This window comes from Crinia signifera, chromosome 6 (assembly GCF_055691185.1).
Source record: "Crinia signifera chromosome 6, ASM5569118v1, whole genome shotgun sequence".
Lineage (NCBI taxonomy): Eukaryota > Metazoa > Chordata > Amphibia > Anura > Myobatrachidae > Crinia > Crinia signifera.
The window spans coordinates 202,731,182-202,746,540 of NC_139222.1; the positions used below are offsets into that span (position 1 = coordinate 202,731,182).

The window sequence follows — 15,359 nt, forward strand, 5'->3', positions numbered from 1 at the left end:
GTTTTTACAAAAAAGAGTGGGTACTTGTGTAGTTTCACGGCGCCACCGCACGCACAGTCTGTCTCAGAAACTTGGCAGCTTGCCAGACGCTCTGTTTAACTGTGCGCGTGCCGCTCTAGCTGTTCTGAGCGCAGCGCGGGGCTGCTTCCCATATGTAAAGCAACGTTATCAGCGTAGCACCGGGCAGCAGCTGCCCAGCGCTGACAGGTCACTGTGGTACTTGTAGTTCCACAGTGAAATAGGCAGTCCTGCGCACCGCTGACAAAGGGGGTGTCCGAAATGTACACGCTACAATTTAGACGCTTTAGCGTCTGAATCCCGAGTCCTTGCAAGCCGCTAAGAAGGGGGGTATCTGGATTCAGACGGTAATGCGTCTGAATTTGGTAGGGTGTAGGGGTACATAGGGGTGCACTGTGCAAAACACTCCTAAACCTGTTCACAATGACACTAGTCGACGTAACAGCTGTCGACCTTGTTAATTCCACTATCGACGCCAACCCGAAGCGTGGCGAGCGGCGGCGGTACGCGTCCTACGACCTTTTCATAGCCCGACTATCCACGTCGGCGTGGAGTTGAGAATAGAAAGTGGGCGAGCACAGCGAGCCCGAAGCGTGGCGAGCGCAGCGAGCCCCGCAAGGGGACGCGAATACCTTCACAGGTATCCGCGTCCCCTCGCGGGCTTCAAAGGTATCCGCGTCCGCTCGCCACGCTTCGGGTTGGCGTGCATAGTGGAATTAACAAGGTCGACAGCTGTTATGTCGACTAGTGTCATTGTGAACAGGTTTAGGAGTGTTTTGCACAGTGCACCCCTATGTACCCCTACACCCTACGAAATTCAGACACATTAGCGTCTAAATCCAGATAACCCACTTCTTAGCGGCTTGCAAGGACTCAGGATTCAGACGCTAAAGCGTCTCAATTGTAGCGTGTACATTACGCTTCGATGATAACGTAGCGCTGCGCTGAGAACAGCTAGAGTGGCACGCGCACATGCTACGCTGGTAACGTAGTGCTGAGAACAGCTAGAGCGGCACGCGCACAGAGTCTGGCAAGCTACCAAGTTTCTAACAGACTGTGTGCGCAGTGGCGCCGTGAAACTACACAAGTACCAAAGAGTGATATTACTGAACTAACACTGCAAGTGGTCATTACCAAAAGGTCTTGTCTGGTAATTTGTAACATTACAGTGACTGATCACCGGTAGATAGCACAGCATACAGATTAGTAATCCAGCCATGGTTTACGGTCAGAGAAGAATAACTTGGAAAGGGAGATTATCACAGTTTCAGCTCTGGTAAATCTCTGGGAGTGTCCTCTCCACTATCCTCTGGGCAGCCAGAAGTGAGAGCGCTGGTTATAGGATGGGACCATGAGGTGGTTTCTGTGACATGACTGCAAGAAAAGAAGGAAATAAGTTAGTTATTGGGATAATAAACAATTGTGTTCTACTGTGTTACCATGAACTATAAACAATGGTCTACAGCATTATGGTCGACACCATTAGGTCGACATGGTTCTAGGTGGACATGGGTCTAGGTCTACACAAGCATTAGGTCGACAGTCAAAAGGTCCACATGGGTTTTTTCACTGTTTTTTGAGCCGACATGTGCCGGCAGGCGATATTTCATGCCCTACCATCCACTAGAGCGTGGTGGGAGAATAAAATAGTGTGCTGAAAGCAACGAGACACTGTGCCCGATGCGGTCCACTTGAAACTGTGTCCAAAATTCAGGTAAAGAAAACAGTAAAAAACCCCATGTTGACCTATACACTATCGACCTAATGCTTGTGACGACCTAATGACCCGTCGACCAACATGCTGTAGACAAACGATCCCAACCCGATTTAGTTACACTTATAGGAACTGAAAACAAAGAAATACATAACTCCTGGTTTCTCTATGCAGTTTTTCACAAATGCATGGCAGTTCTAGCTTTGGTGTGTGCTCTGTCTGGTAAAATGGGAATACCAATGTTGGTAATCATGAATGGGCCTTTTAAAAGTGCTTGTAATAAATTACAGTTTATTATTTACAAATGTTCTCAAATGTTTCCCCCATAAAATACTAATTATTGGAAACTCGTTCATGTCTAGTGATGAGTAAGGTAACATTGAGGCTGTTTGTGTATTACATTTGTACTTTTGACCATTTTAATGACATTTCATTGTGTATATGCAAAGCAGTTCCAATGCATATCCACCTTCCACCTCGTCTCTGTCCACACATCCATCTGCCCTCTCTTCTCTTCCACTGACTGCCACTTCACGTCTACTCTGGTCACTTACTTCCATGCTCAGTCTACGCCATCCTATTTACTACCAAGTCTCTCTTAGATAGATAGATAGAATTCCTTTATTCGTCTCACAATGGAGAATTCCACTTGCTCTAAGTGCAACGTAATTTTGGCACCCAATCTGGTCACTTTTCACACATTTTTGTTGGCAAGCATGGGGAGCTGTGAGCAGAAATGCTGGTGATAGCAGCTGTTCACATCCGAATGGAGCAACAATTGAATTGCTCCACCAGGCACCATGCACTGACAGTCACTGGAGAGAACAATTGAATTCCCTCAATGTATCTCTGCAAGGCTCAGTGGAAAAGAGGCACATCTTCATGGATTTGGGATATTTGCTGCAATCGAGCAGCTTCAGCCATCAATGTGCCTATTTCTCACAAACTGAAAGATAAATAATCCCTGGTGTTATATTTCAAGACATATCTGGTTTTCTTGTAAAAAAAAAAGTACATTTGTGGCTTGCCACCACTGAGCCCCTTAATTCTTACCTACAGTATGTACAGTAAAATGTAAGTCAAACTAAATGATTCCTTTCAACCCTAACATTTAGGTTATAATGGATTACTAGTAAAGAGTGATACAGTAGTGTACTAGTTTGTGCAGGTATACAAATAGGAAGCACTAAAGGAGATTTAGGGACTTGGTTGAGTGTGATGTGTATATTGCACAATATCATGTCACTGCCAGCAGCTGGATCAGCAATTGTTCTCTCCCCCTTCATTCCCTTCACTGCCCACCATCAGCAGCTACAGGTTGCAACTGAATTATGACCATGGAATTCCAGGAATCACATCTTATCTAACTGGAACAGGTTATATCAAAATGCCTGTGAACAGAGCTAAATATTCATTGATCTTGTTAATCTATCTCCTGTAGGCGCCATGCATATTTCTTAGGTGTGCACGTTTCACAGTTTATGTGTGGCATGTTTTTTCACTGAGGAAAAATGGTGCCATTTCCAAAGGGTAAAATATTAAACCATCTCATTATTGTAATTAAATGAATGATGTTCATTAACTCCATACTTGCTGACTTTTGTGTACTCCTCTCCGGGAGAAGCCCGGAGAGGAGTTCCGATATTAGCATGTCAGGGGGGCGGGACAGATTTAATCAAGCCCCGCCCCCATGCTCAGCAAACAATACAATTTGCTGCATAAAGATGGCGCCGTTTTCATTCATTCAGTGCATCGCGTCTTGCCGCCTCGGCATGCCGACAATGGGACACGCGTGTGTGTGAGAAGCGGCAATGGGATGTGCGAGCATGCGAGATGTTTTTCCGAATGGCACGCAGACACAGCACACTGCCGGGATGAATGAAAACGGCTCTGTATGGTATATTGTGTACCCTGTTTAAAAAGACATAGCAAAAAACTGACACCCCCCCCCCCCCCAATTATAGAAGTTTGGCACACCCCCACCAGGAAATGTATGTCCCCCAACCCCCTCTCACCCTTCTGTCTGCCTCTGGGACCTGCAGATCTACTTGTCTGCGGTCCCGGCGCTCCTCCCCATACCTTGAAAAATGTTCCTTGCAAAATGGCTGCCACCTCATAGCAAACAGTTATTAAGAATGCAAGAGGAGGCAGCACATTTTGTAAGATGCATTTTGGCAGAAGGAAGAGTGCCAGGAATGCAGACAAGTAGATCTACAGGTCCCGGGAGCGGTGCAGCAATAGCCCCCTAAGGGCCCAAGGCGACAAACTTACCCAGCACCTCCAAGTGATCGCCGGGGCATATAAAATCATAGTTCACTCAGTTAATAAATATATTTATAAAGACTGTCAGACTTGCTAGTGTAATTCTAAGAGACTTCCACACATTTGTCTCTTCAGAAAACAGATAGAACAAACAATAACTTACATTGTAAATGCTAGCAGTGTGTTTCAGGAGGAGGCATGACATTGCTCTGGCTCCTGATAAACATGCAGAAAACATCTGGTCACTAGGTCTAAAAGATTAATTCCTGAACAGTCAATTGCCCCAGTATATTTTTAGCCCTGTTCATTCAGCGTGGTTAAAGAACTGTGACATACAGTAATCAGTGCATTGAATATCAAATTTAGCTGCTCTAAAAAAGCTGTGGCAATCACAGGACTCTGAAGCTTCAACATTTCTAAGTATTCAATTTCACAGTACAATAAATTCGTCAGAAGTCACCTCAAAGTTCTTATTTTGGCAAATACCAGTCCACATCCATAAGTCAACACACTCTTTCTGGAAGTTCATGAAACGTAGCTACCATAACAAGCTGTGTGAGGTCTGCAGAAAGCACAAATGATACAGGAGGAACTAGGGAATAATAACTACAGAGTATTTTCTGTCCTGGGAATTGTGCGCACTTCTGTATCTGTCCTCTCTTGCATTGCACCAGACTTCAGCACTGTGGAGTGAAGTCTTATGATTAAGGCATGATTGATTTAAGTCTTATTTGGAAAGTCTGTTGTATATATACTTGCCAAAAATGGGCTGAATTATCAGTTGGTCCAATTACAGATGTGACCTCATACACGGTAACTTTTTGTTGCACTAAACAGCCGTGCCAATGCTTTTTTTGGTCAAACCGTGCATCTCATTTGTGCAAATAAAAATACTGGAAGCTACTTTGCTATCAATTCGACGAGCAACATTTGGATATCTGTCATGGGCTGCACATTTACCCATTCACTGTTCATCTCTGCTGAGGTGCGGCTCTGGGTGCTCTGTGTCTTCCCGCAATTTTCCCATTGTCTCTGTTGCCTTCCCGCTGGTATCCCATATGCACGAGTCCTGCCAACTACGTCAGCTGGGTGCTGCTATCTACCCATAGTCAGCTGATCGGGGACTCCCCAATAGATCTGCTGCTAGTGGTCACCTGCCCAATCACAATTAAGCAGGGGGTAAAGCAATCAGGCCACTAGTAAATCATCACAGCAACATTGCACATCTAGCCACATCCCTTGACTCCTGGTTCCTAGAATTCAGTATTTCCATTCCTGAACCTGTGACCAGTGATTTACGGTTTCTTTTCAGCAATAGTTCAAAACTATATCTCCAGCTTCCTGACTTTGGGCCTTATTCTGCTTGGTATGGTGGGACTAGGGTGGCCAATCCCGGGATCGGGATCGGTGGGATCCCGGGATTTGGCCCCTAAAACGCCGGGATTTCAAGATAGTGATTAAAATGCCACATTAGAACATAATAAATATACATGTAATGAGGGTAAAAATGTTGTTTTATTAGGGTGTTTATTAAGGTAGACAATTGAGTTAATAGAAAACAATTATTGAATAACAGTTAGAATAATTAATTGTCTTCATTATAGTTGAAAGGCAAGATTTGCAGTGCCATATATGTGAAGGGTATGCCACCGTGCACGGACGTACGCTCACTCTCACGATCGGTGACACACGCTGAGTTTTCCATTGAAAAAAGGCGAGACCTGTCCGTGCACTGTGACGTACGCTCAGATATACGTAAGAATTCGGTGTGAAAACGGACGAGACCCATCCGTATACGGTGGCGTACGCTCAAGTGTACGCCACTCCCCATTGTCGGTGTTTGTGACCGTCCGTATGCGGCTGTTCTGTGGGCGGACTTTCGCTCACCGTCCGCGTACGGGAAACGTACGGTGAAACGGACCATACATACGTTTCACCGACCTAACCAGAATAAGGCCCTTTGTCCTGCATGTGTCAAATCTCAGTGTGTAGTCTCCATCATTGAACGTACCACAGATCTTGACCGCTGGCACACAATTACGAACTGCATCGGATGTACCGCTGACACATTTTTTTTATTTTTATTTATTACATTTATTAAGTTTCTAATATAGTGCACACATACCCTGCAGCGCTTTACAGAGAATATTTGAACATTCACATCAGTCATTGCCCCAATGGAGCTTACAATCTATATTCCCTACCACATGAACATGCATACACAGACATTCTAAAGCTCATTTTGTTGGGAGCCAATTAGACTACCAGTATATTTTTTGGATTGTGGGAGGAAACCGGAGTACCCAGATGAAACCCACGCAAGTACGGGGAGAATATACAAACTCTGCACAGTGACAGCGATGGTGGGAATCTAACCCAAGTCCTCAGTGCTATGAGGCAGTAATGCTAACCATTACACCATCTGTACATATGACTTCTCTTATGTGCAGCCAATCTAACCTCTGACTCTGGTCTGATGAGCATGAGGGCCACGCATCGGATGTCCTACACATGCAATTTAGGCGCATTTCTCGGCCCGATCCACCAAATCATTCCCAAATCGCAAAGTGTATGGGGCCTTTATAAACAAAGTACATTAAGCATCAGTGCCATACAGTATGTTGGGTGAGAACAAGAGGGGCTTATATCTTTTTATATAAATTATATGTCATTTTTTTCCTAAAAGTATTTATTATAGAACTGCACAAATAGTGAACATGTAAAAATGATATGGTATAATATGTAAATATATAGACAACAAATTAGCTATATTAATAAACAAATGAATGAAAGATTCTGGGTTGTGAGATTCACACCTAGACTCATGAAAACCAAAGAAACAAGAGCCAATATAGCTCTGTATGAAACATATTACTCTCATTAATATTCAAAATGGAGGTTTACCTAAAGATAAAACTTCTAAATTGTATCATGATGTTAAATTATATGTAGTTGAAAGCAACATCTTTAAATATTATAACGCTACTTTAAAAAAAAAATAGTTAGCAACTGTGGAGGATCTAACCGTTGCAGAGGAGCGGGGTTAAAACAATGCCGCCCAGCTCCCAGCTGCTGCTGGTCCCAGCCTCCAGTTCCCTGCACAGGGACAGAGCATGCGCAGTAACTTCATACATACTGCACATGTGCTGGCCCAAGCCTCCATGGGCTGCCTTTGCAGCAGCCCCCAGAGGCTTAATCGGGTTACCAAGTCCTGCTCATACGCAGTGTTGTCCGCAGCACTGCGCATGTGCAGAACTAGTTTTTAGGGCTGCCCAGCATTTGTGAACAGAGAGGCATCCTCGAGGGAGGGAGCACCTCCCAATGGAACTGCCTTGAGTGACTGGCAGGTCGGACTTGCAATAGGAAGTCACTGCCAGTCACATTGAAGCAAGAGCAGTCTCACAGACTGCATCTGGCTTCACTTAGCAGAGAACAGTGGCAGATTTTACCTGGGGGGCTGCTGCCCTGCAGCCCATAGGTAAAAACCGCCACTGGTTAGCAAGCAGAAGTGAGAATGGCTTTAAAGAAAGTAGAATGATTGAAAATTGAAGTTATTCTACATCGATTTACAAGTTCTACTCCAAGTAGAACTGGTAACATGCTGAGTTCTCATTATTTTCTAACATAATCCAAATGTATGACATAAAAAGTAAATGACAAAGTGAGGTGTCTGCCACTTCTGTCCTTTATGTAATTAAGTTTAACTACACTTTTTATTGACTTGCACATTCCCAAAATGATTATCTAGTCTTCACAATCACTTTCTGCAGAGGGCTTTGATTTTTTAGTATTTCTGGACCTCTGATGATCAAATCATATTTTACCTATGTCTTAGAGCATGAAATAAATGACTGAATATATACAAAAGTGTATATTTTATATATATATATATATATATATATATATATATATATATATATATATAGCGTTGTGTGCGACCGGCACTCCACAGAGACTATGGTCATTGGCTCCCGGTGCCCTCCAAAGGTAGAGTATGCAGAGATAGTATCGGTGCTGGCGGCACTCAATGCGGGGAGACTTCGTGATGAATAAAGACAAGCTGACACCGCACAGCTTGGGTGCTAACAGTTTCGGAATTTAATTCCTTCGTCAGAGTACAACAAAAATGAAATAAACTACTTACCTAAGTAAGCTCCCACACCGTGCACCTTCACCGTGATCCCCAGCGTCCCAGACCCGGTGACCAGGGGTGACGTCATCGGCGCCGCGCCCCGCATCAGCCGGAGCGGGTTGCTATGGGGACCTGTGTAAACAAAGTGAAAAAAGGATTAGAGCCGCATAGGTACTGGGGGTAAGATGCCCGCACTAGAATACAATCAATGGCAATAGGGCATAATGTAGGCATGGAAATTATGACATGCATGCAATTAGCAAAATCGAGTAACTGAAAGGTAAAAGAGTCTGAGAAAACAAGCTACTGGTCTTCAGGGGGGAAAAAAGACAGCAAACTGAGGCATGCAGGTTGAGTGCTGGTAGTTCAGAGAATGGGGTTATAAAAAGCAACTGAGGGACAAATATTCATTCAGTCCAGACGGGGCAATGGTGTTAAGTTTATAGATCCATAATGCTTCCCGCTGCAGGAGCAGCTTGCCTCGGTCACCTCCTCTCTTCGGGGGGGATACTTGTTCGATCATCCAGTATCTAAGTGATGGGAGAGTATGTCTATGGTCTTTAAAATGACGGGCAACGGGCTGATCACACACTGCCCCCTCCAGGGCCAGCTTGATTGAGGATCTGTGCACTGTCATACGTTCTTTGAAAGTGCGTGTGGTCTTACCCACATAGAGCAATCCGCACGGACATCTAATGGCATACACGACGTATCGGCTGCTGCAGGTAAGTACTTGGTGTATTTTGATGTTACGACCTGTTTGAGGATGCTTAAATGTACTGCCGGTCTCCATGTGTCGGCAGGTGGTGCAGCCGATGCATTGGTAATTGCCAGGTTTCTTTGTCATGAAATGAACCTTTGGTGTTATGCCCATGCCTGCCACATCACTCTTGACAAGGTAGTCTCTCAGGTTCCTCCCTCTCTTATAGCAGGGCAGGATTGTGGCAGTTCGTAGCTGTGGTAGATCAGGGTCTTCTGATACCAGGGGCCAAAATCGCTTGGCTGTGTTAACAATGTCCATGCTGCGGGTAGAAAAAGTGTTGACAAGGGGTATGCGATTGACCTGTGTCTTGCGCTGAGTGTTGGTTCTCAGTGTGTCAGCTCGCGGGACACCTAATGCTTTCTCCTTGGCCAGTGTGAGTTGTTCGAGGTTGTAGCCCCGAAGGAGGAACTTACGCATCATCAAGTCCATTTTAATGTTAGCATCTGTATCGGAACTGCATATCCGTCGTACCCTCAGGAACTGGGAAAAGGGTAATCCCTTTTTGAGTGCTGGAGGATGATGACTCGAGGCTGCAAGAAGGTTGTTCCTGTCAGTGGGTTTCTGGTAGATGGTGGTGGTAAGTCCTGTCTCCGTGATGCTTATGCAGACATCCAAATAGTGGATCGAGCTGTTACTGTGCTCGAAAGTGAACTTGATGTTATCGTCAGCGTCGTTCATTTCGGTGAGGGTGTTGATGAGAAGCTCTGCCGGACCTGTCCAAATCATCAGGATGTCGTCAATATACCTCTGATAGAGGGCCAGATGTTGGGTTATGTCAGGTTTGGATAACAGAATGTCCTTTTCGACTTCGAACATGAAGGCATTTGCATAGGTCGGGGCGACGCAACTGCCCATTGCACACCCCTTGAGTTGCAGGTAAAATGCACCATCGAATTGGAAGTAATTTCTGGTTAGTGTGCATTCCAGCAAGTGGAGATAGAACATGATGTCGGGACCCTGGTATTTCGTGCTGTTGGTGATAAGTCTTCTTGTCGCCTCCAAACCCCTTTGATGGGGGATATTGGTGTATAAACTTACCACATCTGTGGTACAGAGTATACTGTTGGGAGGTAATTGTGGTAGTTGTTGTAGCTTCAATATGAGGTTAGTGGTGTCCTTCAAGTATGCGGATTGCTCCTGGATAACTGGCTGAAGATAAGCGTCCAAGTATTGGGAAATAGAATAATATAAGGAACCACGGGCCGAGATTATTGGACGGCCAGGTGGATGCGCCGGGTCCTTGTGGAGTTTTGGGAGTGTGTAGAGGAGGGGAATTTTTGGATTGTGCACCTTAAGGGCTTCCATACAGTATTGTGAGATAATGTTGTCCTGAACGGCTGAGAGGAGAATAGAGTCGAGTTCCTTCTTGAATTCGGTAGTGGGGTCCGCTGGCAGTTTCCGATAAACGGTAGCGTCAGCCAGTTGGCGGTAGATGTCATTCTTATAGAAATCAAGGTCCATCACTACCACTGCACCCCCTTTATCGGCTGGTCGCACGATAATATCCTGATAGCGGCTAAGATCATTCAAGGCTTTAAGCTCAATGCGAGACATATTCATGGGCGTTCGTGTCGCCTCAGGAATGTCGGCACATACTGTCTTATCAAGGATCTTGGTATAACTGCGAATAGAGTTATTAGAGATTGGGGGGTCAAAGACGGAGGTGGTTCTTATGGATGGTGGTAATGATCTGGGGAGAATGGCTGTGTCCCCAAAATGTTCTTTTAAACGTAGTGCACGGCCGAATTTGTGCATTTCGATTTTACTATTGAAGGTGTTGTGTAGATTGGTCGGCACGAAGGAAAGCCCTCGGTTAAGGACAGACATTTCAGTGTCGGAAAGGTTCCTTGCAGATAAGTTGAATACTAGGGTTTCTGACCCTTCTTTCCCCTTGAGTATCCTTTGCCACTGCCTCCCTCTCCTAGACCTGGTTCTAGTGTGCCGGGTCTTGCCCGGGTCTTGGCCCCTAAAGGGGGTTTACGTTGGTTAGTGTCGGTAGAGGTTGATGGGCGATCGGTATCGCTGGCAGATGAGGTCGCTGAGGTTTCTGTGTCAAGGTTCCTCTGGCGCCAGGTGCGTGCCCGTCTGCGATCCCTAAACGGTTGTTGTTTGGTTTTGGGATTGTTCACCCACTCATATACCCTATTTTCAGCGTAGTCTCTCTGTACAATGGTGACTTTGTCCCGTTTGAACTTTATGAGATCAGCTTGGTATTTGGTGGTTTGTTCGTGCAATTTGACGATCCAATCCTCAGATTGGTCAGATCTTATTGTTGCCAGGTGTAGTGCTTCGAAATTTGAAATTTTTTCTTTGGTGATTTTAAGTTCTCTTCCGGCCTCCTCGATAACGAGAAGCATGAGATCAAACGAAGCTTTGTTCAAAATTGCCGCCCATCTTCTACAAAATTCCAAATTATGACGACCAATGGTAGGTACGTTTTTAATTCGGAAACCTCTCGGAATGTTTTTAGCTCTGAAATAATCAGACAGCGTTATGCCATGCAGTAAGTAATCAATTTCTCGCTTCCTGAGTCTCAATAGTTGTATAAACAGTCTTTCAGGGGTCTCAACCCCACCAGTGGTAGCGAGGTTCTGGGTAAATAGAATTTGGTCGGCATCCGACCCTGAGAAGGTCAGGCTGTCACTTGGGTCCAATTGGATCCTTGTAAATCCACTGGCTTGTTGCGGTTCCATAGAGTGGTGTAACGTGAATGTGAAGAAACGTGAATGGTGCTGAATGGTAGCTCCTTTAGTTACGGTTGCTGGGTGCCTTGTCAAATCCCCAATAGACGGTACTGTTGGGTAGATATAGCGTTGTGTGCGACCGGCACTCCACAGAGACTATGGTCATTGGCTCCCGGTGCCCTCCAAAGGTAGAGTATGCAGAGATAGTATCGGTGCTGGCGGCACTCAATGCGGGGAGACTTCGTGATGAATAAAGACAAGCTGACACCGCACAGCTTGGGTGCTAACAGTTTCGGAATTTAATTCCTTCGTCAGAGTACAACAAAAATGAAATAAACTACTTACCTAAGTAAGCTCCCACACCGTGCACCTTCACCGTGATCCCCAGCGTCCCAGACCCGGTGACCAGGGGTGACGTCATCGGCGCCGCGCCCCGCATCAGCCGGAGCGGGTTGCTATGGGGACCTGTGTAAACAAAGTGAAAAAAGGATTAGAGCCGCATAGGTACTGGGGGTAAGATGCCCGCACTAGAATACAATCAATGGCAATAGGGCATAATGTAGGCATGGAAATTATGACATGCATGCAATTAGCAAAATCGAGTAACTGAAAGGTAAAAGAGTCTGAGAAAACAAGCTACTGGTCTTCAGGGGGGAAAAAAGACAGCAAACTGAGGCATGCAGGTTGAGTGCTGGTAGTTCAGAGAATGGGGTTATAAAAAGCAACTGAGGGACAAATATTCATTCAGTCCAGACGGGGCAATGGTGTTAAGTTTATAGATCCATAATGCTTCCCGCTGCAGGAGCAGCTTGCCTCGGTCACCTCCTCTCTTCGGGGGGGATACTTGTTCGATCATCCAGTATCTAAGTGATGGGAGAGTATGTCTATGGTCTTTAAAATGACGGGCAACGGGCTGATCACACACTGCCCCCTCCAGGGCCAGCTTGATTGAGGATCTGTGCACTGTCATACGTTCTTTGAAAGTGCGTGTGGTCTTACCCACATAGAGCAATCCGCACGGACATCTAATGGCATACACGACGTATCGGCTGCTGCAGGTAAGTACTTGGTGTATTTTGATGTTACGACCTGTTTGAGGATGCTTAAATGTACTGCCGGTCTCCATGTGTCGGCAGGTGGTGCAGCCGATGCATTGGTAATTGCCAGGTTTCTTTGTCATGAAATGAACCTTTGGTGTTATGCCCATGCCTGCCACATCACTCTTGACAAGGTAGTCTCTCAGGTTCCTCCCTCTCTTATAGCAGGGCAGGATTGTGGCAGTTCGTAGCTGTGGTAGATCAGGGTCTTCTGATACCAGGGGCCAAAATCGCTTGGCTGTGTTAACAATGTCCATGCTGCGGGTAGAAAAAGTGTTGACAAGGGGTATGCGATTGACCTGTGTCTTGCGCTGAGTGTTGGTTCTCAGTGTGTCAGCTCGCGGGACACCTAATGCTTTCTCCTTGGCCAGTGTGAGTTGTTCGAGGTTGTAGCCCCGAAGGAGGAACTTACGCATCATCAAGTCCATTTTAATGTTAGCATCTGTATCGGAACTGCATATCCGTCGTACCCTCAGGAACTGGGAAAAGGGTAATCCCTTTTTGAGTGCTGGAGGATGATGACTCGAGGCTGCAAGAAGGTTGTTCCTGTCAGTGGGTTTCTGGTAGATGGTGGTGGTAAGTCCTGTCTCCGTGATGCTTATGCAGACATCCAAATAGTGGATCGAGCTGTTACTGTGCTCGAAAGCCAATGACCATAGTCTCTGTGGAGTGCCGGTCGCACACAACGCTATATCTACCCAACAGTACCGTCTATTGGGGATTTGACAAGGCACCCAGCAACCGTAACTAAAGGAGCTACCATTCAGCACCATTCACGTTTCTTCACATTCACGTTACACCACTCTATGGAACCGCAACAAGCCAGTGGATTTACAAGGATCCAATTGGACCCAAGTGACAGCCTGACCTTCTCAGGGTCGGATGCCGACCAAATTCTATTTACCCAGAACCTCGCTACCACTGGTGGGGTTGAGACCCCTGAAAGACTGTTTATACAACTATTGAGACTCAGGAAGCGAGAAATTGATTACTTACTGCATGGCATAACGCTGTCTGATTATTTCAGAGCTAAAAACATTCCGAGAGGTTTCCGAATTAAAAACGTACCTACCATTGGTCGTCATAATTTGGAATTTTGTAGAAGATGGGCGGCAATTTTGAACAAAGCTTCGTTTGATCTCATGCTTCTCGTTATCGAGGAGGCCGGAAGAGAACTTAAAATCACCAAAGAAAAAATTTCAAATTTCGAAGCACTACACCTGGCAACAATAAGATCTGACCAATCTGAGGATTGGATCGTCAAATTGCACGAACAAACCACCAAATACCAAGCTGATCTCATAAAGTTCAAACGGGACAAAGTCACCATTGTACAGAGAGACTACGCTGAAAATAGGGTATATGAGTGGGTGAACAATCCCAAAACCAAACAACAACCGTTTAGGGATCGCAGACGGGCACGCACCTGGCGCCAGAGGAACCTTGACACAGAAACCTCAGCGACCTCATCTGCCAGCGATACCGATCGCCCATCAACCTCTACCGACACTAACCAACGTAAACCCCCTTTAGGGGCCAAGACCCGGGCAAGACCCGGCACACTAGAACCAGGTCTAGGAGAGGGAGGCAGTGGCAAAGGATACTCAAGGGGAAAGAAGGGTCAGAAACCCTAGTATTCAACTTATCTGCAAGGAACCTTTCCGACACTGAAATGTCTGTCCTTAACCGAGGGCTTTCCTTCGTGCCGACCAATCTACACAACACCTTCAATAGTAAAATCGAAATGCACAAATTCGGCCGTGCACTACGTTTAAAAGAACATTTTGGGGACACAGCCATTCTCCCCAGATCATTACCACCATCCATAAGAACCACCTCCGTCTTTGACCCCCCAATCTCTAATAACTCTATTCGCAGTTATACCAAGATCCTTGATAAGACAGTATGTGCCGACATTCCTGAGGCGACACGAACGCCCATGAATATGTCTCGCATTGAGCTTAAAGCCTTGAATGATCTTAGCCGCTATCAGGATATTATCGTGCGACCAGCCGATAAAGGGGGTGCAGTGGTAGTGATGGACCTTGATTTCTATAAGAATGACATCTACCGCCAACTGGCTGACGCTACCGTTTATCGGAAACTGCCAGCGGACCCCACTACCGAATTCAAGAAGGAACTCGACTCTATTCTCCTCTCAGCCGTTCAGGACAACATTATCTCACAATACTGTATGGAAGCCCTTAAGGTGCACAATCCAAAAATTCCCCTCCTCTACACACTCCCAAAACTCCACAAGGACCCGGCGCATCCACCTGGCCGTCCAATAATCTCGGCCCGTGGTTCCTTATATTATTCTATTTCCCAATACTTGGACGCTTATCTTCAGCCAGTTATCCAGGAGCAATCCGCATACTTGAAGGACACCACTAACCTCATATTGAAGCTACAACAACTACCACAATTACCTCCCAACAGTATACTCTGTACCACAGATGTGGTAAGTTTATACACCAATATCCCCCATCAAAGGGGTTTGGAGGCGACAAGAAGACTTATCACCAACAGCACGAAATACCAGGGTCCCGACATCATGTTCTATCTCCACTTGCTGGAATGCACACTAACCAGAAATTACTTCCAATTCGATGGTGCATTTTACCTGCAACTCAAGGGGTGTGCAATGGGCAGTTGCGTCGCCCCGACCTATGCAAATGCCTTCATGTTC

General features: G+C 45.8%; 1 protein-coding gene across 2 annotated transcripts in view; it reads right to left on the bottom strand.

The window, feature by feature from the left end:
- Window positions 1-854: 854 nt before the first annotated feature.
- Window positions 855-15,359, bottom strand: part of STXBP4 (syntaxin binding protein 4) — a 146,899-nt gene continuing 132,394 nt past the window's right edge. Inside the window, exon 17 of one of the 2 annotated variants that reach the window (XM_083148648.1) lies at window positions 855-1,392. In XM_083148648.1, the coding sequence (XP_083004774.1) occupies window positions 1,278-1,392 (115 nt within the window). In that variant the 3' untranslated portion in view covers window positions 855-1,277. The remainder of the gene's footprint in view (window positions 1,393-15,359) is intronic. The other variant, XM_083148647.1, reaches the window with a different exon arrangement.